The sequence below is a fragment of the Aquarana catesbeiana genome, linkage group LG13, assembly GCF_042186555.1.
Source record: "Aquarana catesbeiana isolate 2022-GZ linkage group LG13, ASM4218655v1, whole genome shotgun sequence".
Lineage (NCBI taxonomy): Eukaryota > Metazoa > Chordata > Amphibia > Anura > Ranidae > Aquarana > Aquarana catesbeiana.
In genome coordinates this window covers 212085892-212112695 of record NC_133336.1, presented here as the reverse complement: position 1 = coordinate 212112695, position 26804 = coordinate 212085892, and the positions used below count along the sequence as shown (strand labels likewise).

The 26804-nt window shown below is 45.2% G+C and overlaps 1 protein-coding gene across 1 annotated transcript in view; it reads left to right on the top strand.

The window, feature by feature from the left end:
• Nucleotides 1-26804, top strand: part of LOC141116665 (NACHT, LRR and PYD domains-containing protein 3-like) — a 722006-nt gene that overhangs the window by 542735 nt on the left and 152467 nt on the right. Inside the window, exon 7 of the mRNA XM_073609057.1 lies at nucleotides 15978-16142. Within this exon, the coding sequence (XP_073465158.1) occupies nucleotides 15978-16142 (165 nt within the window). The remainder of the gene's footprint in view (nucleotides 1-15977; nucleotides 16143-26804) is intronic.

Here is a 26804-nt window from a genome sequence, read left to right as displayed (position 1 = left end):
AGCGATTACCGGGATGTGTTCTGGAAGAAGTCTGCCTAGGTGCTTCCTCCCCACAGATCTTTCCACTGTGCCATTGACCTTGTCCCTGGAGCAACTCTGCCCAGGGGTCGTACCTACCCTCTGTCCATTCCAGAGACCCAGGCCATGTCTGAGCATGTCGCCGAGAATCTGGAGAGAGGTTTCATCCGGAAATCCTCGTTGCCTGCAGGAGCAGGGTTCTTTTTCGTTGCTAAAAAGGATGGTACCCTCAGACCCTGCATCGACTATCGAGGGTTAAATGCAGCGACCATCAAAAACCGATACCCCTTACCTCTAATATCTGGACTATTCGACAGGTTGAAGGGGGCTTCCATTTTCACCAAGTTGGATCTCAGAGGTGCATACAATCTCATTAGAATACGGGAAGGTGACGAATGGAAGACTGCATTTAACACTAGGGATGGGCATTACGAATACCTGGTTATGCCTTTTGGTTTGTGTAATGCTCCAGCTGTGTTCCAGAACTTTGTCAATGAAATCTTCAGGGATCTACTGTACCAGTTTGTTGTCATCTATCTGGATGACATTCTCATCTTTTCTGAAAATCTGCTTGCTCACAAAAACCATGTCCGCACCGTTCTTCAGCGCCTTAGAGAGAATAATCTCTATGCCAAACTGGAGAAATTTTCCTTTGAATGTCCTGAGGTCCTGTTTCTGGGATGTTTTGTTTCTAGTTTGGGTCTTCGCATGGATCCCAGAAAGGTCTTGGCCATTACCAACTGGCCCCTTCCTAGCCTCAAGGCCACACAGCTCTTTCTTGGCTTCACAAATTATTATAGGCAGTTCATAAGGAATTACTCTTCCATTGCCACGCCTATTATCGCTTTAACCAAGAAGGGTGCGAATGCCAAAGACTGGCCTCCCGAGGCTGTCTCTGCGTTTCACGATCTGAAACAGGCCTTCGTTTCTGGACCTCTCTTCAGGAAACCAAATCCTGGGGATCCATTTTTTATTGAAGTAGACGCTTCTTCGATGGGGGTGGGAGCTGTGCTTCTTTAGTTCTTTGAGAAGAGACGTCAACCATGTGCGTTCTCCAAAAATTTTTCTCAGGCAGAGAGAAATTATGCCATTGGTGATCGGGAACTTCTCGCAATTAAATTGGCGTTGGAAGAGTGGCATCATCTCTTGGAGGGTTCCCCTCACTCCATTACGATCTTTACTGATCACAAGAATCTACAATACCTACAGAATGCTAAACATCTGAACCCCAGACAGGCCAGGTGGAGTCTCTTCTTTTCCCGTTTTAAATTCACGATTGCGTACAAACCTGGTTCCTGCAACCGTCGGGCTGATGCGCTCTCTAGGTCATTTGACACTTTGGACGATGAGTCCACCCCTGATCCTGAGACGATCATTCCGACCTCATGCATTGTTGCCCATTCCATCACTCTGGAATCAAAAATTCCTCCTGGCAAGACCTTTGTTCCCACAGAGCTAAGAGCTAAGATCCTTTATTGGGGATATGATTCCAAGGTGGCAGGTCATGCTGTGTTCCTCCGATCCTTCCTGCTCATCAGTCATCTCTACTGGTGGCCTAACCTCTGCTCAGATGTTAAAGAGTACGTTAAGGCTTGTCATGTTTGTGCTCAGTCTAAATCTTCCACACTAGCCCCTGCTGGTTTTCTTATGCCCATTCCTAAGGAGCCCTGGTCTCACATCGCCATGGATTTTATCACCGATCTTCCACTGTCGGAGAATAATACAGCCATTTGGGTGGTAATCGATCGGTTCTCCAAGATGGCTCATTTTGTTCCTCTTCCTGGTCTCCCTTCTGCCTCTGCCTTGGTTTCCATTTTCATACGAGAGATTTTCCACCTTCATGGTGTTCCTTCCCATGTCGTTTCGGACAGGGGTGTTCAGTTTACATCCCGTTTTTGGAGAGCCTTTTGCAAATCCCTCAACATTACTTTGGATTTGACCTCTTCTTACCATCCCCAATCCAATGGCCAGACTGAGAGGGTTAATCAGGAAATGGAGGTCTTTCTCCGTACCTTGGTCTTGGCTCATCACGATGATTGGGCATCACTACTTCCGTGGGCAGAGTTTTCCCACAACAATCATGTCAACGTCAGTTCTCAGAAAACACCCTTTATCACTGTTTATGGAAGACATCCTCAACTTCCTCTTCCTATGACCTGTTCTTCCGACATTCCAGCCTTGGCTACTGCTCAGGAATCATTCAATTCCACGTGGGCTGACGTTCAAGATTCCCTCCAGAAAGCTGCCAACAAATTCAAGAGTTTTGCTGACCGTCGCAGGCGTAAGCCGCCTTCTCTTCAGCCAGGAGACAAAGTCTGGCTCTCCACCAGGAACATCAAACTCCGATTTCCTTCTCTCAAATTTGCCCCAAGATTCATTGGTCCATACACCATAACTTCTAAACTGAATCCGGTTTGTTTCAAGCTCCAGATTCCCAAAACCCTCAAAATCTCTAACTTCTTCCATGTTGCCCTTCTGAAGCCTTTAGTCCTCAATAAGTTCTCTCGTCCTCTCTCTACCACAGTGCCGGTCTATGAGGATAATCAGGAGTACGAGGTTAGCCAAATTTTGGACTCCCGACTCTGTAGAGGCATTCTCCAGTACCTCGTGCATTGGAAGGGGTTTGGTCCTGAGGAGAGGTCGTGGATCAAGGCTTCTGAGGTCTTTGCACCTCGTCTGTTGAGGAAGTTTCATTTGAATTTCCCCTCTAAACCTGGTCCCAGGTGGGGAAGGGGGAGGCCTCGTAAGAGGGGGGTACTGTCATGGTTATGCAATAGAGGTTGTTTGTCAGCATACCTGTTTCCATGTGTTCATCTCCTAAGACCAGCTGTCTCTCACCTGACTACTTTTATTAACTCTCCTCTAGCATGGCTCCACCCCAGCTCCTATCAGAGAACTCTATATTAACCTCTGCACTGCAGGTCAGCCCTGCTGATCAACCTTTGTGTGTTTGGCTTCCTGTTCCTGCCTGCCGTGTGCTCTACATTTATTTCTGTTACCGACCTTGGCGTGTTCTATACTATTCCTGTCTGCTCGTGACCCTGACCTTTTGGCGTGTCCCCGACTATCCCTGTTTGCCTGTGATCCTGAACTTTGGCGTGTACTCTGTTGTTCTTGTCTGCTTGTGGCCCTGACCTTGGCTTATTCCTTACTATCCTTATCCTTCTGTTGCCTACTGTGGGTGTGAGCTGGGGGACCCTGGGGGTCGCGACCTGGAGCCAGTTGCAGCGCAGTCCATCCTCACCATCAGAGGCTCTGGTGAAAACCTGCTGGCTCTTAGACTCTGCGCCCCAGGGAATCCTATGCTCTAACCCTGGTGGGATCCGTGTTGGTGTTCCAGCGACCCTGCCTTCCTTATACCCGGACTCCCATCTGCAGCAGTCAGCCGTAGGGTCCACTGCCTTGCGGTGCACTCCTGATCCCAACGGTGTGCATCTGTCACCTAGCCTCTAGGTGACCTGACAATAGTCCCTTTAAATGTAGCCAAAAGTGTAGGTATCACACTTCATAATACAATAATCAATAAGCAATTGGTGTTGATAATCCCAGGAGTGAGAGCAGTCACATAAATGAATCAATCCTTCTTCCAATATATGGTCCTGGATAACGGAGAATAAATCTCCCTATGCATTGGAATGCATTGGAATCTTACCAGATCAATCTGGAATACAAGTATATATCAATGGATCATCTGTGGCTCTGGATCTCCCCATGAGATACAACACACTGGATCTGTTTGCTGGCGGGATGGTCGGATCACTTGTTATAGAAGCTCAATGACATGGAGAAGAGAAAAAAAAAATCCCCTGGGTTACTGGGTCATGATTAAACAAGTGTTCGGTGCAAAAAATTAAAAGCAATAATCCAAAATTAATAAACAACAATGTTGTGCATGTAAATATACAAAAAGAAAACTATAAGATACGGCCATAAGGAATAAAAATGGTAAAGTCCATAATAATAGCACCCAGAGGCGCCTCCGTTTTCTTGTTTTTTTACTGGGTCATGAGAATAAACCACTCTCCAAAACTTGCCCAATTTTGAGATCCTGGGCTGCCCTGCATCCAGTGTGCTTTCCGAACAGGCATTCAGTGCTGCCAGAGGTTTTGTTACTGATAATAGAGAGCATCTGTCCACAGACTGTGCGGCTGACCTTTATCAAAATGAATCAGTCCTGTATTACCAGCAGCTATGAAGCCCCTGATGCCGATATCACTGATTAGGTGTTTTTGGGATGTGGAAGCTCTGCAAGACTTCTAGGCTGCCTACTGTTGTGGGTGTTGATTTTATCTGAAAGAAATTTTTGGTATAGGTTTCATGGGCACAATTAACCCTTAAAGGCCAATTTTTCCACACCTGTTTGACAGGTGCATATCATTTCAATTTGTGACAGCAAGGTAGTTCTTTCTTTCTTTCATCAAAAGTACCTCTGTAGGGTTACAGTGTGAAGGCACCCCTAACACCCAAAGACCAATTTTTCTGCACCTGTTACTTCTATCCAAAGTCTGCAGAAGAGACACCAGAATTTATCCAAAAATCTCTAATCTTGTTTCCAGTGCACTATATTGAGGCCTCATCATACAGACTGGCTCCCCAAGCTTTTGTTTATAAATTAAAGAAAGCTTGCAGGGAATATGTAATTTTTTTGGCTTTATAAATGCAATTATTGCTGCAGCAGCTTCTATACACAGTACAGATGGGCCATTTTACAGGTAGACTAAGGGGACTCCCTAGGCACTATATTAAAAGGAATTTTTCATTTTTATTGTTTTCTCATTTTTATGCTTTCACTTTAAGCATCACTAAATCACTGCTCATTTAAAAATGATGTTTTTTACAAACTTTTTTGATTGATACATGTCCCCCAGGGCAGTACCTGGACCCTCATAATCATTGTATGCCCACTGCCCAATTACTTGCATATAAGCCTTCAAAATGTGTACTTTTGATTTTTCCAGTTTGGTTCCATAGTCTTCAATAGGGTTTGTTATTCCGTTCTGAACATTTGCAATGTTCTGGTGTGAACCGAACAGGGGGTCGTTCGGCCTATTCCTAGGTATCAGCCGGTTTAGGCTGCCAATTTAATAGAAGTAGTCTCTCCCTACCTTTTGTGATAGAGACGTTCTGATGCCATTTACACCTGGGTCCTGATTTGATCGCCTTGTGTTTTTAGCACTGAATCCTACATGGCAGCCTTTCATTTGTTTGTAGTGGCCTAAATGTGTTTGCATATATATATATATATATATATATATATATATATATATATATATATAGTTGTACCATTCGTGGTTATGCCCTTAATATTTTATTTAGTGGATGTGTACATTTTCCACTATTTGGAATGTTGAAATGGCCCTGTTTGCTTTCTTTGTATATTCAGTTTGCTTACTGTCAATAAACCTTTTGTAAACGGAAAGGTAACTTTTAATTACATTATGATTTGAGTCACAATTATATATAGTATGTTTTTTTTTTAATTGTTTTTTTTTTTCCACCCAAAGTGAATTTAGTCTTTAAGGCCCCATTCACACTAGCGCGTTTTTTGATGCATTTTGCATTTTGCAGAAATGCACGGGAATTTTTTAACATGGGTTCCTATGGAACATGTTCACATCAATGCTTTTTTGTATCTCTGCGTTTTTGGAAAGGGTCGGGGACTTTTTTTCATGCAAAAAGCAGCGTTTTGCATGTAATGGATTTCAATGGACAAGCATCAAAAACGCAAGTGCACCGTTTTTGCAGCGTTTTTGCAGCGTTTTTGGTGCGTTTTTGGTGCGTTTTTGCTGTTTTTTTTTATGTATTTTTTTTTTTTTTGTAATTTTTTTTTAGGACTGTAAAAAAAAATGAAAAAAAAAAAAAACGCAAAACGCAAATCGCGGCAAAAACGCCGCAAAAACGCCGCAAAAACGCGGCTCAAAAACGTGGCAAGCATGAAAAAAAAAACACCAAAAACGCTCAAAAGCAACATGCATAGGTGTGAATCGAGCCTTAGGCTCAATGCACACTAGCATTTTTTATAAGCTCAAAAAGGCTAGGAAAAAACTGTTGATAAAAAATGTTAATAGCATTTTTGTGCCAGCTTCTAGTAGCATTGTAGTAGCTTTTAGAGGAGCATTAGCATTTTTGCAGTACATGAAGGAAAAAAAGGCTCACAAAAAAAGTCTTAGTAGAATTTAAAAGCAGTTAGGAGCATTTGGGAGTGTTTAGGAACATTTAGTATTTTTTTCTGCTGGAAAAACACTACAAAATTATTATTTTTTTCTGCTCCTAGATGCTGAAGCTCAAAAAATGCTGATAAGCCTAACGAAGTGTGCATGGACACATAGGATAACACTATTTAGCTTCTTGGAGCAGAAAAAATGCTAATAACTTGACATGTGCAATTAGTAATCTCCCTCCACTAAAGCCTCGTACACACGGTACGATTGTTGGCCATCCGAGCGTCTGATTTTTGTCAAAAGGGTGTGTGCCAGGACCTTGTCTTGCATACTAACGGTACACAATTGTCGTGCAACAAACATGAGCGTAGTGATGTACTACGAGGAATTTCAGCTCTTGAGTGCCACCCTTTGGGCCCCTTATGCTAATTTTGTGTTTGGTGAGCATTGATTCCGAGCATGCGTGTTTTTACTTTTAACTTTTGTGTGATGGATTTGTGTACTGACGATACAAAAATCTGATGTCAAACTGTTGTCCAGCAAAAATTTACTAGCCTGTCATCCAACATTTGTTGGCCGAAAGTTGGACAACAGTTGTCAACATGAGCGTACTAATGGTAAGATTTTAGGACAACAGTCTGTCAACAGACAATCGCCTGCCAACAATCATACCGTGTGTATGAGGCTTTAATCTGGCTGCAACCATTTTAACTGTGGGCAGCTGAAGCTGCTGCCTGTTCACTTCCTGGATTTACACAGAGGCACACCAACAGCTCTGCAGCCCTGCAGCTCTCATTGGCCCTTCTATGACTTATCTCCCCTCCCTTCCTGGCAAACTCTCATGAGAGGGAGAGTTGTGCATGATGTCATAAGCCTAGGCTTTTTATCAGACAAGAAACAGGAAGTGGGCTGTAAAAGGTATTTACAGGCAAAAAGTTTTACCATCTAAAGTTAAAACAACAAGAAGATTTAATAGATGGAAAGTTGAAAAAAATGACTGAAGGTCCACTTTAAGCAGACGTCCACTGCATCCTTAACAACCAATGACTCATCAGCTGTCAGCAGGCTTCCCCACTGACAACTGTAATGTAAACAAAACAATAGAACATTTTTTAAAAAGTGTGGGGTCCCTCCCCTTTGGGTCTGGCATGGATTTTAAGGGGAACCCCACACCATTTATTTTAAAAAATCCATACCAGACCCTTATCTGAGCATGCAGGTCAGTAAAGGGGGGGACGAGTGAGCAGCAACCCCCCCTGAACCATACCAGGCCACATGCCCTCAACATGGAGGGTGTTTTGGGGCATGGGGCCTCTGCCCCCCAAAGCACCTTGTCCCTATGTTGACGAGGACAATGGCCTCTTTCCCACAACTCTGGGCTGTGGTTGTGGGGTTCTGCGGGCTGGGGGCTTATCGGAATCTGGAAGTCCCCTTTAACTGGGGGGGGGGCAGATCCTGGTTCCCCCCATGTGAATGAGTATGGGATACATAGTACCCCTCAAAAAATGTATTGACCATACTCCACAACATAGAGGATAAGCAAATTGCTTTATTGAAGAGATGAACAGTTCATGACAAACACAGGTACAAACGAACCACAGCAGGAGTTGACTCGTTTCACAAATTAACTTTGCTTACCCCTACCCATTCACCAAAAAAGTGCAAAAAGAGCATAAAGATAGTACAAAAGTTTTTGACAATTCCTTTATTAAAAATAAAATAAAAAAACAATGTCCCCGATGTAGCTCCATCGTCAATCACGCGGCTCACTGCAACAACGGACCCATATAAAGAAAAAAACCTCTGGCCTTGTTGAATGCTCCCTGACGAATGCCAGCTTCTCCACTTGACATTTCTTGAATAGCTAAGGGGCGGAGTTACTCGATGATATCAGCGGGTGACCCTGCCCCCTTACAATGTCACCAACTGATGCATGCTGGATCAGTGACGTCACAAGGGGAGCAACAGGTGATGTCACCAGGTGGATCTGCCCCTTATCTATATAAGAACTGCCAAACGGCAGAGCCTGCAGTAGATAACACTACATAGAAACGGCTTCATCCCGAACACACTGGGGCTGATTTACTAAAACTGGAGAGTGCAAAATCTGCTGCAGCTCTGCATAGAAGCCAATCAGCTTCCAGTTTTTTGTATAAAAACTTAACCAAACAAGCTGAAGTTAGAAGCTGATTGGCTGCCATTCAGAGCTGCACCAGATTTTGCCCTCTCCAGTTTTAGTATATAAACCCCATTACATCCACTATATGTATATGCAAGGACTCTATAGCATAAATTGATTTGTTTTGGAAAATGTAAAAACTCTTCCTTTCTGCATTTTAACCCACATAAATGGAGAGAAGGTAGATTGTAGCAGTTACATGCTGAATACCTGCTGTCATAAAAAAAGTTGGCTTATGGATATTCCTAAGGGGCAATATGTGTTTGTGAGGTAAGGTATGATCGGTTCCAGCAGCCATCGGCAGCATCTGTGCAGGAATACCTAGGGGCAAGATCTGACTTGGACACCTTTCCCACCGAAAATCCTCTGGGTTACTGGTTCTTGAGGATGGATCACTGGCCAGAGCTTGCACAGTATGCCATTGAGCTATTGGCCTGTCCTGCATCCAGCGTTCTTTCGGAATGCACATTTAGTGCTGCCGGAGGCTTTGTAACCGATCACAGGGTGCACCTGTCCACAGACTCGGACCTTCATAAAAATGAATCAGTCTTGGATCACCACCAGCTACCAAGCACCTGATGCTGATGTAACCGAATATTTTTTTTTGAAATGTCAGATCCCTTCAAGACTGCCTATGCTGATGCTGAGTGACTATTCTGTTATGCTGAGTGACTATCCTCTTCCTCCTCAATGTCATGCTGTTAGCTTGTAAGAATATTTTTGGTTCTGGGCGCCGTCACCAGTGGCCCATTTTTTCAGCCCCTGTTTAACAGGGGCGTGTAATTACAATTTTTGATGCAATATTTTGCAGGAGGGCTCATTCCTGCGCTCCAACTAGAGTATCTCTGAGGGGTTGCAGTGTAATGTTGTGGCACCATCACCAGTGCCTAAGGCCCAATTTTTCAGCCCCTATTTGACAGGGGCGTGTAATTACAATTTTTGATGAAATACTTTGCAGCAGGGCTAGTTCCTGCGCTCCAACTAGAGTATATGTGAGGGGTTCCAGTGTTGTGGCACCAGCACCACCATCACCAAAGGCCCAATTTTTCTGCCCCTGTTCAACAGGGCATGTAATTACAATTCTTGATCTAATATTTCACAGCAGGGCCCTGTGAGGGCTTACAGTGTTGTGGCCACAACAACACCTAAGGCCCAAATTTCTGCTGAGTATATAGGGCAGGCCCCTACTTTCAAACATCCAACTTACAAACGACTCCTACTTGCAAACGGAAGTAGACAACAGGAAGTGAGATGAAATCTACCCCTAGGAAGGGAAATTCTCTCCTGTAAGAGTTAATACGGGAAAAACTTTTCTCCTTTCCACTGATGCTTTATCACCAATCCTTGTTTCACTAAAAACCCCAAATTTTCAAAAAAACATTTGTCATTGGGACAAAAAGTGAGGTGAAATCATCTGAAGAGGAGCACAGACAGCAAAACAAATGTCACAGGGGTGATAACCCTTCCCTATGTTTTCCAAAAAGCTTAAAAAAGATTTTTTGTCTGGAGCTAAACACCTGACTGCTTTTATTAACTCTTCTCTAGCATGGCTCCACCCCAGCTCCTATTAGAGAACTCTATATTAACCTCTGCACTGCAGGCCAGCCCTGCTGATCAACCTTTGTGTGTTTGGCTTCCTGTTCCTGCCTACTGTGTGCTCTACGTTTGTTTCTGTTACCGACCTTGGCGTGTTCTCTACTATTCCTGTCTGCTCGTGACCCTGACCTCTGGCGTGTCCCTGACTATCCCTGTTTGCCTGTGACCCTGAACCTTGGCGTGAACTCTGTTGTCCTTGTCTGCTTTGTGGCCCTGACCTTGGCTTATTCCTTTACTATCCCTATCCTCCTGTTGCCTACTGTGGGTGTGAGCTGGGGGACCCTGGGGGTCGCGACCTGGAGCCAATTGCAGCCCAGTCCATCCTCACCACTAGAGGTTCTGGTGAACACCTGCTAGCTCTTAGACTCCGCGCCCCAGGGAATCCTATGCTCTAACCCCGGTGGGATCTGTGTTGGTGTTCCAGCGGCCCTGCCTTCCTTACCACCCAGACTCCCATCCACAGCAGTCAGCCACAGGGTCCACTGCCTTGTGGTGCACTCCTGATCCCAATGGTGTGCATCTGTCACCCAGCCTCTAGGTGACCTGACAGTTTGATCAGCCATGGACCCGGCTGACATGACGCTTCCTGCAGCCGATCCATTGCAGGGCATAGTTTGCAGACTCGAGGCCCAGGAATCTAATCAGGCTCAGGTGATGCGATTCCTTAAGGATCTGGCTTCCCGCTTCGAGCAGCTCCAGGCCTCCTTGGGAAACGCGAACCTGCAGCCTCAAGTACAATCAGCAGCTGCACCTATCGCACCAGGCGCAGCCACACATTCATATTCACTGCCAGCTCTGTCCCGTTTTTCTGGGGACTCCAAGGCCTGCAGGGGCTTCCTCAGCCAATGCACCATTCATTTTGAGCTCCAGCCTCAAAAATTTCTGTCTGATCGGGCTAAGGTAGCCTATATAATTTCCCTCCTCTCTGGTGAAGCTTTAGCTTGGGCTGCCCCCCTGTGGGAGAAGAATGACCCGGTGGTTTCCAGCCTGTCTGACTTCTTGAAGCTTTTTCATAATATCTTTGAGGAGCCAGCTCGGGTTTCTTCAGCGGCTAGTGCCCTTTTACGCCTTCGCCAAGAATCTTGTTCAGTGGGACAATATGTGCTTCAGTTCCGTATCCTCACAGCTGAATTGAGCTGGAACAATGAGGCCCTGGTCGCAACCTTTTTACATGGCCTCTCTGACCGAGTGAAGGGCGAATTAGCAGGAAGAGCCATCACCGCCGGTCTGGATGATGTAATTTTCTTGTGCAGTCAGATTGACTTTCGTTTCCAGGAGAGGTCCCTAGAAAAATATGCCCCATCAAAACTACCCCACCATACTGCCCCATCATATTGCCCCCATCAAAACTGCCACCATCAAAACTGCCCCATCAAAATTGCCCCAACCAGAATTGCCCCATCAAAACTGCCCCCATCAAAACTGCTCCATCATATTGCCACCATCAAAACTGCTCCATCATATTGCCCCTATCAAAACTGCCCCCATCAAAACTGCCCCATCATATTGCCCACATCAAAACTGCCCCTTCAGATATGCCCCACCAAAACTACCCCATCATATTGCCACCATCAAAACTATCCCATCAAAATTGCCCCCATCAGAATTGCCCCATCAAAACTGCCCCATCGTATTGCCACCATCAGAATTGCCCCTTCAAAACTGCCCCCTTTTAAAGTGTCCTATCATATTGCCACCATCAAAACTTCCCCCATCGCTCCCTGCAAATCGCATCACAACATCCCCGCAAATCGCATCACATAGCCCCCCGCAAATCGCTTCACAAATCCCCGGCAAATGGCATCACATCACTCCCCACAAATCGCATCACAACACCCCCCCAAATTGCATTACAACACCCTCCGCAATTCGCATCACAACACCCCCACAAATCACATTACATTGCCCCCAGCAAAGCATATCACAACACCCATCACATGCCCCCATCAAAACTCCCCCATCATATTGGTCCATCAAAACTGCCCCATCAAAATTGCCCCATCAGAATTGCCCTATCAAAACTGCCCCATCATATTGCCCCCATCAAAAGTGCCCCCATCAAAACTGCCCCATCAAATATGCCCCATCAAAACTACCCCATCATACTACCCCATCAAAACTGCCACCATCAAAACTTCCCCATCAAAATTGCCCCATCAGAATTGCCCCATCAAAACTGCCCCCATCAAAACTGCTCCATCATATTACCACCATCAAAACTGCCCCATCATATTGCCCCTATCAAAACTGCCCCCATCAAAATTGCCCCATCATATTGCCCACATCAAAACTGCCCCATCAGAATTGCCCCACCAAAACTGCCCCATCATATTACCCCATCAAAACTGCCCCATCAAAATTGCCCCATCATATTGCCCCATCAAAACTGCCACCATTAAAACTGCCCCATCAAAATTGCCCCATCAAAACTGCTCCATCATATTGTCATCATCAAAACTGCCCCATCAAAATTGCACCATCAAAACTGCCCCATCCTATTGCCATCATCAGAATTGCCCCATAAAAACTGCCCCATTAAAATTGCCCCCATCAGAATTGTCCCATCAAAACTGCCCCCATCAAAACTGCCCCATCAAAATTGCCCCATCAGAATTGCCCCATCAAAACTGCCCCATCATATTGCCACCATCAAAACTGCCCCTTCATTTTGCCACCATCAAAACTGCCCCTTCATATTGCCACCATCAAAACTGCCCCATCAAAACTGACCCATTAAAATAGCCCCATCAATACTGCCCCCATTAAAACTGCCCATCATATTGCCACCATCAAAACTGCCCCGTCATATTGCCCCATCAAAGTTGCCCCCATCAAAACTGCCCTATCAGAATTGCCCACATCAAAACTCCCCATCAGAATTGCCCCACCAAAACTACCCCATCATATTGCCACCATCAAAACTGCCCCATCAAAATTGCCCCCATCAGAATTGCCCCATCAAAACTGCCCCATCATATTGCCCCCATCAAAACTGCCCCCATCAAAACTGCCCCATCAAATATGCCCCATCAAAACTACCCCATCATACTGCCCCATCAAAACTGCCACCATCAAAACTGCCACTATCAAAACTGCCCCATCAAAATTGCTCCATCAAAACTGCCCCTATCAAAACTGCTCCATCATATTACCACCATCAAAACTGCCCCATCATATTGCCCCTATCAAAACTGCCCCCATCAAAATTGCTCCATCATATTGCCCACATCAAAACTGCCCCATTAGAATTGCCCCACCAAAACTGCCCCATCATATTACCCCCATCAAAACTGCCCCATCAAAATTGCCCCATCATATTGCCCCTATCAAAACTGCCCCCATCAAAACTGCCCCATCAGAATTGCCCACATCAAAACTGCCCCATCAGAATTGCCCCACCAAAACTACCCCATCATATTGTCATCATCAAAACTGCCCCATCAAAATTGCCCCATCAGAATTGCACCATCAAAACTGCCCCATCATATTGCCATCATCAGAATTGCCCCATCAAAACTGCCCCCTTTTAAACTGCCCTATCATATTGCTACCATCAAAACTTCCCCCATCAAGACTGCCCCATTAAAATTGCCCCCATCAGAATTGTCCCATCAAAACTGCCCCCATCAAAACTGCCCCATCAAAACTGCCCCATCAAAATTGCCCCCATCAGAATTGCCCCATCAAAACTGCCCCATCATATTGCCGCCATCAAAACTGACCCATCAAAACTGACCCATTAAAATAGCCCCATCAATACTGCCCCATCAAAACTGCCCATCATATTGCCACCATCAAAACTGCCCCGTCATATTGCCACCATCAAAACTGCCCCGTCATATTGCCCCATCAAAGTTGCCCCCATCATATTGCCCCCATGAAAACTGCCCTATCAAAACTACCCCATCATACTGCACCATCATATTGCCCCCATCAAAACTGCCACCATCAAAACTACCCCATCAAAACTGCCTTATCAGAATTGCCCCATCAAAACTGCCCCATCATATTGCCCCTATCAAACCTGCCCCATCAAAATTGCCCACATCAAAACTCCCCATCAGAATTGCCCCACCAAAACTACCCCATCATATTGCCACCATCAAAACTGCCCCATCAAAATTGCCCCCATCAGAATTGCCCCATCAAAACTTCCCCCTTTTAAACTGCCCCATCATATTGCCACCATCAAAATTGCCCCATCAGAATTGCCCCATCAAAATTGCCCCATCAGAATTGCCCCATCAGAATTGGCCCCATCAGAATTGCCCCATCAGAATTTACCCATCAGAATTGCCCCATCAAAAGTGCCCCCATCAGAATTGCCCCCCATCAGAATTGCCCCCATCAAAACTGCCCCATCAAAACTGCCCCCTCATACCGCCACCATCAACACTGCCCCATCAAAACTGCCCCATCATATTGCCACCATCAAAACTGCCCCATCAGAATTGCCTCATAAAAACTGCCCCCATCAAAATTGCACCGTCATATTCCTCTATTATAAATCAGTACATGGTGTGTCTGTCCCCTCCCCCGGGCTCTGTATGTAATCAGAGCTGAGATGCTCCAGCCACCTCCCCCACCGCCCATCACTGTGTATAAGAAGCTTTGGTAACCATGGCAACAAAAGCCTGGTTGCCCTTATTTAAAATAGCGCTGGCCGCCTTGCATCATGTCATATCCGGTTTTGAAATAACGCAATGCTACGGCCCAGCGATGCCTATTGTCTCCTGGGATTGATGACAAATATCTCCCAGGAGGCATTGCAGAGAGGGGAGGAAATGCTGGGCCGCGGCCGAGGACAGGAAGTGCCGACTACTATACAGTATATAACAGTGAGTTTAAGGGAAAAATAGGCCAATTCTTTATCAGCACACACAGCGGATTTGGAGGGAAATTACTTTAAAATATGGGTGGAGCTCCACTTTAAGGTCCCGTTGTCACCGGCCCACTAGGGCATGAAAAGTGCAGCTAAAGCACCGCAAAAATGACCAGCGATTTAGGGCTGTTTTATCGGCACTGCAGTGTGAAAGGGGTCTTACTACACAAGTCACTGTATGGTGATTGGAGATGGAAGTAGTGGTGAATGGCTTGTAGGAAATCTGCTTTTTCACATTTATGAACTTTCTCTTGAGGTTTGTAATTTTATAAGATAACTTTGTTGCTCTTCATGTTTATGTATTTTTGTACATTATATGTTATATAGATTGAAGTATCTGTGAATAGATTGGAGGAGATCTGCCCTTCCTCACATGTATGAAAGTATTTTTGTAGTGAATGTAATTGTTATATCTGATCCCTATTGGTGGAATTATCACATCTAGTATAATATGGAAGACTGCAGCACTAGTATATAACATTCACACAATATAAATGTGACAATATAACAATAAAAGTGAGACTCCTCATCACAAAACTCCCTATAAGTGTATATATAACAATGGTATGGAGACTATTTCACTGATAACTAATGAAGAGAATTTATAATCAGCAGATATAAAATTAGTGCAGCAATATTAGTACAACATTTTCAAAAAAGTTCCAAATAAAGAACGGTAATAATAAAATCTTCTCCACACCATAAGATCAAATCCTTCACCATGATGTTCAAAGGAAATCCCAAAGTACGATGGTGTCACTTTTAGTAAATGAAGTTTCCACAACATGAGTGAGACTTCTGTGACCATCAAAGTGAATCCTCACAACTGAATCCAAGACTTAGCAGAAGGTTGGAGGTGAAAGCCTAGAGATCAGTGTGAGTGTGTATGGTCCAATCCCCATACAGGAATAATGAATGGATCACACCACCTCATCCACTTCTCATGTCACATTTAGTAATTGGGATCCACAATAAGAGAAATCCTCCAATAGTGTAGATGATCGATCGTCTTTTATAAAGTGATCTCATATTAATGATTCCAATAAAGAGAAATGAGTTCCATTCATGTAGAGAATAGTTACATTCATTCCTGGGGGAGAAATTCATTTTCTTCTGGTAACATTCTTCTCTTCTTCTACAGATTGTATAATAATCACCTGACAGACAGTTCCTGCCCCCACCTGGCATCTGGAATAAGAAATAACCAGACACTGAGGACACTGAGCCTGTCTGGGAACAATATGGAGGGTCCTCATTTCAGGGATCTGATGGAAGCTCTGACAACAAGCCGGATAGAGGAATTACAGTGAGTATAACAGGACTGACTGAGACAATAATATTCTGGGACAGTTTTATATCTAAACCACATAAATAATATAGAAATATGAAAATGTCATCACTTTCCATCTTTAGACTCCATAAGGCTCCATGCACACTGGGCTTAAAAAATGCCAGTTCCCTTGGCAGAAAAAAAAACTTTCATATGGAGATTTTATTGTACAAAGTTTAGACAATTTTAGGAGAGTTTTGCATTTTTTCTGCCAGAAAGCTCCAATCAGAAACATGAACCAGAAGAGGTTTTTTTTCCTGCCTCTAAACATTGAGCTCAAAATATGTCTGTAATCGTCCTAATGTGTATGGAGACATAGGAGAACATGGAGCTGCTTCTACAGGCAGAATACAAAACTCCTATAGTAGCAGCAATTTATTAAGCCAGTGTGCATGGAGCCTAAATATCCAATACTGCACTATTACACTAGATTACTAAAATTATTGGGATGCCTGCCTTTACACACACATGAACTTTAATGGCATCCCAGTCTTAGTCCGTAGGGTTCAATATTGAGTTGGCCCACCCTTTTCAGCTATAACAGCTTCATTTCTTCTGGGAATGCTGTCTACAAGGTTTAGGAGTGTGTCTATGGGAATGTTTGACCATTCTTCCAGAAGTGCATTTGTGAGGTCAGGCACTGATGTTGGATGAGAAGGCCTGACTCGCAGTCTCTGCTCTAATTCATCCCAAAGGTGTCCTATTGGGTTGAGGTCAGGACCCTGTGCAGGCCAGTCAAGTTCCTCCACCCCAAACTTGTTCATCCATGTTTTTATGAACCTTGCTTTGTGCTCTGGTGCACAGTCATGTTGGAACAGGAAGGAGCTGTCCCCAAACTGTTCCCACAAAGTTGGGAGCACGAAATTGTCCAAAATGTCTTGGTATGCTGATGCCCTAAGAGTTCCCCTCACTGGAACTATAGGGGCCAAACCCAACCCCTGAAAAACACCCCCCATACCATAATCCCCCCACCTCCCACTCCATAATCCCACCACACCATAATCCCCCCTCCACCAAAAGATTTGCCAGTGCACAAAGCAAGGTCCATAAAGACATAGATGAGCGAGTTTGGGGTGGAGGAACTTGACTGGCCTGCACAGAGTCCTGACCTCAACCCAATAAAATACCTTTGGTATTATTTAGAGTGGAGACTGCAAGCCAGGCCTTCTAATCCGACATGATCGTTAGTATGGTGCTTTTGACAGCCAATTCCAATTTTTCATCTGACAAAAGCTGGATGTGCAGACTATAAAATTTTTATCGTACATGAACTCAGCATCTGATTTTTGTTTAATCCATACAGTTTTCACCCAAAATAAATTGTCAGAGCAAGACTATGCATGCTAAGAAACGAAAGAATACATACAAAACTATTCAACACATCACGTCACTTCTGAAGTTGTATTCTGTCGGAAGGGAATTTTCAGAATTTTCATGGAGAGTAAGCTCTTCACTTTCGATATGAGACTAGCATGCCACAAAAAATGGACGAACGGTCATCCAAAAATCTGATCGTGTGTACGAGGATTAAGACTGAGATGCCATTAAAGTTCATGTGCTTGTAAAGGCAGGCGTCACAATACGGTTGGTAATATAGTGTATAGTGTGTAAACTACATAAACCTAATAATAATGGAGATATATTTCATCTCCTGGTTGTCTTTATATATCACCAATATCAGACAGTTCTCTAAAGCTGGATATAAAAATATAAAACATTTAATATCTGCACTAAAAAACATGAACAACTTTGTGCAAATCTAATGAATGAAAACCAGCCGCCAGCAGGAAGTCTGATATAGAAGTACAAATAGTATAATATAATTCTATGTATAGAGCCCTACACTTAGTGATAAAATGTGTGATGAGACAAATGAGAAATCTGCAACCTACAATGTGTCCGAATACCAACACTTCTAATGTAGATGTGATAACTCCACCAATACTGATCAATAATAAAAATTCACAGCTACTTCAGTCTGTTAACATATAATGTACAAAAATACAATATCACCCGAGGTGTCCAGACAATGGCCGCAATCACATTACATAGAAAAGGAAAATCCTCCATGTCACTGCCTGGACTCCATCATACACGGCTGCAGTCTGGAGCGGTGTGTGCTCTGAGTTCTGTGTATACTCGTGTATATGATGGAAGTGTACAATCTGTGATTCTATATATATTTAAGGATTATGCACTATGGAGGCTTTTTCTTTTCTATGTAATGTGATTGCGGCCATTGTCTGGATATCTCGGGTGATATTGGAGATACTACCTGGAGGTCTGACATTCCGTGGCACAGTCTGTTCTCATCGGAAGCCGGCTTGAGCGGAGTGGCGCTGCTGGAAGGATATAAACAAGCGTGTCTGGGCCTTGTGGGGACAAACCTTTTGGTAAGTGACCTGTTTGCTCACCGGTATGGGGGAGGTTGATTGAAGTTGCTGCAAAGAGGTGGAAGTTGATCAGCATTGATTTAATCCATCTGGATGAATCTCTGGTATTTCTGTTAGACCCCCTTCACACTGAGGCAGTTTTCAGACATTTTAGTGCCAGAAATAGCGCCTGAAAACTGCCTCCCATTTATTTGTATGGGTGCTTTCACACTCGGGCGGTGTGCTTGTGGGACATTAGAAAAAGTCCTGCAAGCAGCATTTTTGGGGCAGGTTATGAGCATTATAAATAGCACTCCCAAAACGCCCCTACCCATTGAAATGAATGGGCAGCACTTCCAAGCGCTTTGAAAGCGCCACTAAACTGGTCTTTTTTCTTTTTTTAAAGCTGTGTTCCGGCCGAATGTATACATTTTAAATAAAAATACTCCTATAATACACAAGCTTAATGTATTCTAGTAAAGTTAGTCTGTAAACTAAGGTCCGTTTTGTTATTTTATAGCATTAGTTTGTTATTTTATAAACTTCCAGCAGGCCGTGGCCATCTTAAGTGTGGGCATCTGAAGCCAGACTGTATTTCTTCCTGGATCTCATCCTTGTAAATTTCGCACATGCTCAGTGCAGCACAAGCAGCGTGATAGGTTTCAGGTCAGGTTTCCATAGCATTGGCAGTGTCAGAGGAAGTTACTGCCCCTTAGCTATGCAAACCTCTCCTCCCCTCCTCCCTCCAGGAATAAGGAAATAAATTACAATTTATCGCATCACAACCCCCCCACAAATGGCATCACAACACCCCCCACAAATGGCATCACATAGCCCCCTGCAAATCGCTTCACATCAGTCCTCGCAAAACGCATCACAACACCCCCCGCAAATTGCCCGCAGCAAAGCATATCACAACACCCATCACATGCCCCATCAAAACTGCCCCATCATATTGCCACCATCAGAATTGCCCCATCAAAACTGCCCCATCATATTGCCACCATCAAAACTACCCCATCATATTGCCCCTATCAAAACTGCCCCATCAAAATTGCCCCCATCAGAATTGCCCCATCAAAACTGTCCTCATCAAAACTGCCCCATCATATTGCCAACATCAGAATTGCCCAATCAAAACTGCCCCCTTTTAAACTGCCCCATCATATTGCCCCCATCAAAACTTCCCCCATCAAGACTGCCCCATCAGAATTGCCCCATCAAAACTGCCCCCATCAAAACTGCCCCATCAAAATTGCCCCCATCAAAACTGCCCCATCATATTGCAACCATCAGAATTGCCCCATCAAAATTGCCCCATCATATTGCCCCCATCAAAACTGCCCCATCAAAATTGCCCCATCAGAATTGCCCCATCAAAACTGCCCCCATCAAAACTGCCCCATCATATTGCCACCATCAAAACTGCCCCATCATATTGCCCCTATCAAAACTGCCCCCATCAGAATTGCCCCACCAAAACTACCCCATCATATTGCCACCATCAAAACTGCCCCATCAAAATGACCCCCATCAAAATTGCCCCATCAAAACTGCCCCATCATATGGCCCCCATTAAAACTGCCCCATCAAAATTGCCCAATCAAAACTGCCCCCATCAAAACTGCCCCATCATATTGCCCCTATCAAAACTGCCCTATCAGAATTGCCACATCAAAACTGCCCCACCAAAACTACCGCATCATATTACCACCATCAAAACTGCCCCATCAAAATTGCCCCATCAGAATTGCCCCATCAAAACTGCCCCCATCATATTGCCCCCATTAAAACTGCCCCCATCAAAACTGCCCCATCAAAACTGCCCCATCAGAATTGCCCCATCAAAACTGCCCCCATCAAAACTGCTCCATCATATTGCCACCATCAAAACTGCCCCATCATATTGCCCCTATCAAAACTTCCCCCATCAGAATTGCCCCACCAAAACTACCCCATCATATTGCCCCCATCAAAACTGCCCCATCATATTGCCACCATCAGAATCGCCCCCATCAAAACTGCCCCCATCAAAACTGCCCCATCATATTGCCACCATCAAAATCGCCCCATCAAAACTGCCCCATCATATTGCCCCCATCAAAACTGCCCCATCAAAACTGCCCCATCATATTGCCCCTATCAAAACTGCCCTATCAGAATTGCCACATCAAAACTGCCCCACCAAAACTACCGCATCATATTACCACCATCAAAACTGCCCCATCAAAATTGCCCCATCAGAATTGCCCCATCAAAACTGCCCCCATCATATTGCCCCCATTAAAACTGCCCCCATCAAAACTGCCCCATCAAAACTGCCCCATCAGAATTGCCCCATCAAAACTGCCCCCATCAAAACTGCTCCATCATATTGCCACCATCAAAACTGCCCCATCATATTGCCCCTATCAAAACTTCCCCCATCAGAATTGCCCCACCAAAACTACCCCATCATATTGCCCCCATCAAAACTGCCCCATCATATTGCCACCATCAGAATCGCCCCCATCAAAACTGCCCCCATCAAAACTGCCCCATCATATTGCCACCATCAAAATCGCCCCATCAAAACTGCCCCATCATATTGCCCCCATCAAAACTGCCCCATCAAAACTGCCCCATCAAAATTGCCCAATCAAAACTGCCCCCATCAAAACTGCCCCATCATATTGCCCCTATCAAAACTGCCCTATCAGAATTGCCACATCAAAACTGCCCCATCAGAATTGCCCCACCAAAACTACCCCATCATATTACCACCATCAAAACTGCCCCATCAAATTGCCCCCATCAGAATTGCCCTATCAAAACTGCCGCCATCAAAACTGCCCCATCATATTGCCACCATCAGAATTGCCCCATCAAAACTGCCCCCTTTTAAACTGACGCATCATATTGCCACCATCAAAACTTCCCCCATCAAAATTGCCCCATCAAAACTGCCCCCATCAAAACTGCCCCCATCAAAACTGCCCCATCAAAATTGCCCCCATCAAATTTGCCCAATGAAAACTGCCCCATCATATTGCCACCATCAGAATTGCCCCATCAAAACTGCCCCATCATATTGCCACCATCAAAACTGCCCCATCATATTGCCCCTATCAAAACTGCCCCATCAAAACTGCCCCATCAGAATTGCCCACATCAAAACTGCCCCATCATATTGCCACCATCAAAACTACCCCATCATATTGCCACCATTAAAACTGCCCCATCAAAATTGCCCCCATCAATACTGCCCCATCAAAACTGCCCCCATCAAAACTGCCCCATCAAAACTGCCCCATCAAAATTGCCCAATCAACACTGCCCCCATCAAAACTGCCCCATCATATTGCCCCTATCAAAACTGCCCTATCAGAATTGCCACATCAAAACTGCCCCATCAGAATTGCCCCACCAAAACTACCCCATCATATTACCACCATCAAAACTGCCCCATCAAATTGCCCCCATCAGAATTGCCCTATCAAAACTGCCGCCATCAAAACTGCCCCATCATATTGCCACCATCAGAATTGCCCCATCAAAACTGCCCCCTTTTAAACTGACCCATCATATTGCCACCATCAAAACTTCCCCCATCAAAATTGCCCCATCAAAACTGCCAACCTCAAAACTGCCCCATCAAAATTGCCCCCATCAAATTTGCCCAATGAAAACTGCCCCATCATATTGCCACCATCAGAATTGCCCCATCAAAACTGCCCCATCATATTGCCACCATCAAAACTGCCCCATCATATTGCCCCTATCAAAACTGCCCCATCAAAACTGCCCCATCAATACTGCCCCATCAAAACTGCCCCTGTCAAAACTGCCTCATCATATTGCCACCATCAAAACTGCCCCATCATATTGCCCCTATCAAAACTGCCCCATCAAAACTGCCCCATCAGAATTGCCCACATCAAAACTGCCCCATCATATTGCCACCATCAAAACTACCCCATCATATTGCCACCATTAAAACTGCCCCATCAAAATTGCCCCCATCAATACTGCCCCATCAAAACTGCCCCTGTCAAAACTGCCCCATCATATTGCCACCATCAGAATTGCCCCATCAAAACTTCCCCCTTTTAAACTGCCCCTACATTTTGCCACCATCAAAACTTCCCCCATCAAGCCTGTACCATGAAAATTGCCCCATCAGAATTGCCCCATCAAAACTGCCCCCATCAAAACTGCCCCATCATATTGCCACCATCAAAACTGCCCCATTATATTGCGCCATCAAAACTGCCCCATCAAAACTGCCCAAATCAAAACTGCCCCGTCATATTCCTCTATTATAAATCAGTACATGGTGTGTCTGTCCCCTCCCCCGGGCTCTGTACGTAATCAGAGCTGAGATACTCCAGCCACCTCCCCCACCACCCATCACTGTGTATAAGAAGCTTTGGCAACAAAAGCCTGGTTGCCCTTATTTAAAATGGCGCTGGCCGCATTGCATTGCGTTATTTCCAGTTTTGAAATAACACAATGCTACGGCCCAGCGATGCCTATTGTCTCCTGGGATTGATGACTAACATCTCCCAGGAGGCATTGCAGAGAGGGGAGGAAATGCTGGGCCGTGGCCGAGGACAGGAAGTGCCGACTACTATACAGTATATAAAAGTGAGTTTAAGGGAAAAAATATGCCAATTCTTTATCAGCACACACAGCGGATTTGGAGGGAAATTACTTTAAAATATGGGTGGAGCTCCACTTTAAGGTCCCGTTGTCACGGCCCACTAGGGCACGAAAAGCGCAGCTAAATCACCACTAAAGCACCGCAAAAATGACCAGCGATTTAGGGCTGTTTTATCGGCTCTGCAGTGTGAAAGGGGTCTTACTACACAAGTCACTGTATGGTGATTGGAGATGGAAGTAGTGGTGAATGGTTTGTAGGAAATCCGCTTTTACACATTTATGAACTTTCTCTTGATGTTTGTAATTTTATAAGATAACTTTGTTGCTCTTCATGTTCATGTATTTTTGCGCATTATATGTTATATAGATTGAAGTAGCTGTGAATTAGGGATGAGCCGAACACCCCCCGGTTCGGTTCACACCATAACCTGCGAACGGACCAAAAATTTGCACAAACGTTAGAACCACATTAACGTCTATGGGACTCGAACGTTTAAAAAAAGTGCTCATTTTAAAGGCTAATTTGCATGGTATTGTCCTAAAAAGAGTTTGGGGACCCGGGTCCTACCCCAGGGGACATGTATCAATGCAAAAAAAAACTTTTAAAAATGGCCGTTTTTTCGGGAGCAGTGATTTTAATGATGCCTAAAGTAAAAAAAAGTGAAATATTCCTTTAAATATCATACCTGGGGGGTGTCTATAGTATGCCTGTAAAGTGGCGCGTGTTTCCCGTGCTTAGAACAGTCCCTGCACCAAATGTCATTTTTAAAGGAAGAAAGTCATTTAAAACTGCTTGCGGGTTTAATGTAATGTCGGGTCCTGGCAATATGGATGAAAATCAGTGAGACAAATGGCATGGGTACCCCCCAGTCCATTACCAGGCCCTTTGGGTCTTGTATGGATATTAAGGGGAACCCCGCACCCAAATTAAAGTAAGGAAAGGTGTGGGGCCACCAGGCCCTATATACTCTGATCACCAGTATACAGGCGGTGCAAACAAGACAGGGACTGTAGGTTTGTTGTTAAGTAGAATCTGTTTGTCATTTTGAACAGGTACATTTTTAACGTGTTTAGCTCCAGCCAAAAAATCTTTTTTAAGCTTTTTGGAAAACATAGGGAAGGGTTATCACCCCTGTGACATTTGTTTTGCTGTCTGTGCTCCTCTTCAGAAGATTTCATCTCACTTTTTGTCCCAATGGATTGGAAAGCATCAGTGGAAAGGAGAAATGTTTTTCCCATATTAACTCTTACAGGAGAGAATTTCCCTTCCTAGGGGTAGATTTCATCTCACTTCCTGTTGTCTCCTTCCGTTTGCAAGTAGGAGTCGTTTGTAAGTTAGATGTTTGAAAGTAGGGGCCTGCCCTATATACTCAGCAGAAAATTGGGCCTTAGGTGTTGATGTGGCCACAACACTGTAAGCCCTCACAGGGCCCTGCTGTGAAATATTAGATCAAGAATTGTAATTACATGCCCCTGTTGAACAGGGGCAGAAAAATTGGGCCTTTGGTGGTGGTGGTGCCCCAACACTGTAAGTCCTCACTCGATCTTGGTGGGCGCAGAATTGGGCCCTGCTGTGAAATATTAGATCAAGAATTGTAATTACATGCCCCTGTTGAACAGGGGCTGAAAAATTAGGCCTTAGGCACTGGTGCTGGTGCCACAAAACTGCAACTCCTCACAGATACTCTAGTTGGAACGCAGAAACGAGCCCTGCTGCAAAGTATTGCATCAAAAATTGTAATTACACGCCCCTGTTAAACAGGGGCTGAAAAATTGGGCCTTAGGCATTGGTGCTGGTGCCACAACACTGCAACCCCTCAAAGATACTCTAGATGGAACGCAGAAACGAGCCCTGCTGCAAAGTATTGCATCAAAAATTGTAATTACACACCCCTGATAAACAGGGGCTGAAAAATTGGGCCTTAGGCACTGGTGGTGGCGCCCAGAACCAAAAATGTTCTTACAAGCTATCAGCATGATCATTGAGGAGAAAGAGGATAATTACTCAGGGATAGTCACTCAATATCAGCATAGGCAGTCTTTGAAGGGATCTGAGATTTAAAAAAAAATTATTCGGTTACATCAGCATCAGGTGCTTGGTAGCTGTTGCTGATCCAAGACTGATTCATTTTTATGAAGGTCAGTCGATCGACCGAGTCAGTGGACAGACGCACCCTGTGATCGGTTACCACACCTCCAGCAGCACTGAATGTGCGTTCCGTAAGAATGCTGGATGCAGGACAGGCCAGTAGCTCAATTGCATACTGTGCAAGCTCTGGCCAGTGATCCATCCTCAAGACCCAGTAACCCAGAGGATTTTCGGTGGGAAAGGTTTCCAAATCTGATCTTGCCCCTAGGTATTCCTGCACCATGTAAAACTGCCTATTGCTGGAACTGATCATACCTTGGGGCTGCGGACCAAAAAATTGTGTGAACGCATCGGTCAGATGGCCACCTTCTCCACCGCTCCTTCTTTGACTGACCGAAGCCTCAGCAACACGTTGTCCAGAAACAGGAGTTTGTAACCTCCCAGTCTCTGGGAACGCGTTGCACAAACCTTTCTGCAAGGCCTCCCAAAGATGTTTCATCCTCTGCTCCCTCTGCGATGGCAAGATAAGGTCCGCAACCTTACCCTTGTAACGTGGATCAAGGAGGGTTGCCAGCCAGTATTGGTCCTTCTCCTTGATACCACGAATACGAGGATCCTTCCGCAGGCTTTGCAGGATCAGGTAGGCCATGCAGCATAGGTTTGCTGAGGCATTCGGTCCGGGGTCCTCTGGGTCACTAAGGACGACATGGTCCGCAGCCACCTCCTCCCAGCCATGTACAAGTCCACGTGTTTCTTGGGACTGATCCCTTAAAGACTGCTGCTGATGCTGAGTGCCAGGCTCCACCTCCATACTGACACAATCTTCCTCCTCCTCCTCCTCTTCCTGTGTGATCGGCGGGCACGCAGGAACACTGTCTGGATAAAGGGGGCCTTGAGAGCTAAGGAAGTCCTCGTCTTCCTGCCTCTGTTCTGCCTCAAGTGCCCTGTCCATTATTCCACGCAGTGTGTGCTCCAACAGGTGGACAAAGGGGACAGTGTCACTGATGCATGCACTGTCACTGCTCACCATCCTCGTGGCCTCCTCAAATGGTGACAGGACAGTGCATGCGTCCCTTATCATGGCCCACTGGCGTGGGGAAAAAAAAACAAGCTTCCCTGACCCTGTCCTGGTGCCATAGTCACACAGGTACTCATTGATGGCCCTCTGCTGTGTGTGCAGCCGCTGCAGCATGGCCAACGTTGAGTTCCACCTGGTGGGCATGTCACAGATTAGGTGCTTCTTGGGCAGGTTAAACTCCTTTTGGAGGTCCACCAGCCGAGCACTGGCATTATATGACCGGCGGAAATGCACACAGACTTTCCTGGCCTGCCTCAGGACATCCTGTAAGCCCGGGTACCTGACCAAGAACCGCTGCACCACCAAGTTAAGGACGTGAGCCAAACAGGGCACATGGGTCATTTGTCCCTGTCGGAGGGCAGAGAGGAGGTTGGTGCCATTGTCGCAAACCACCATTCCTGCCTTAAGTTGGCGTGGCGTCAACCACCTCTGAACCTGCCCCTGCAGAGCTGACAGAA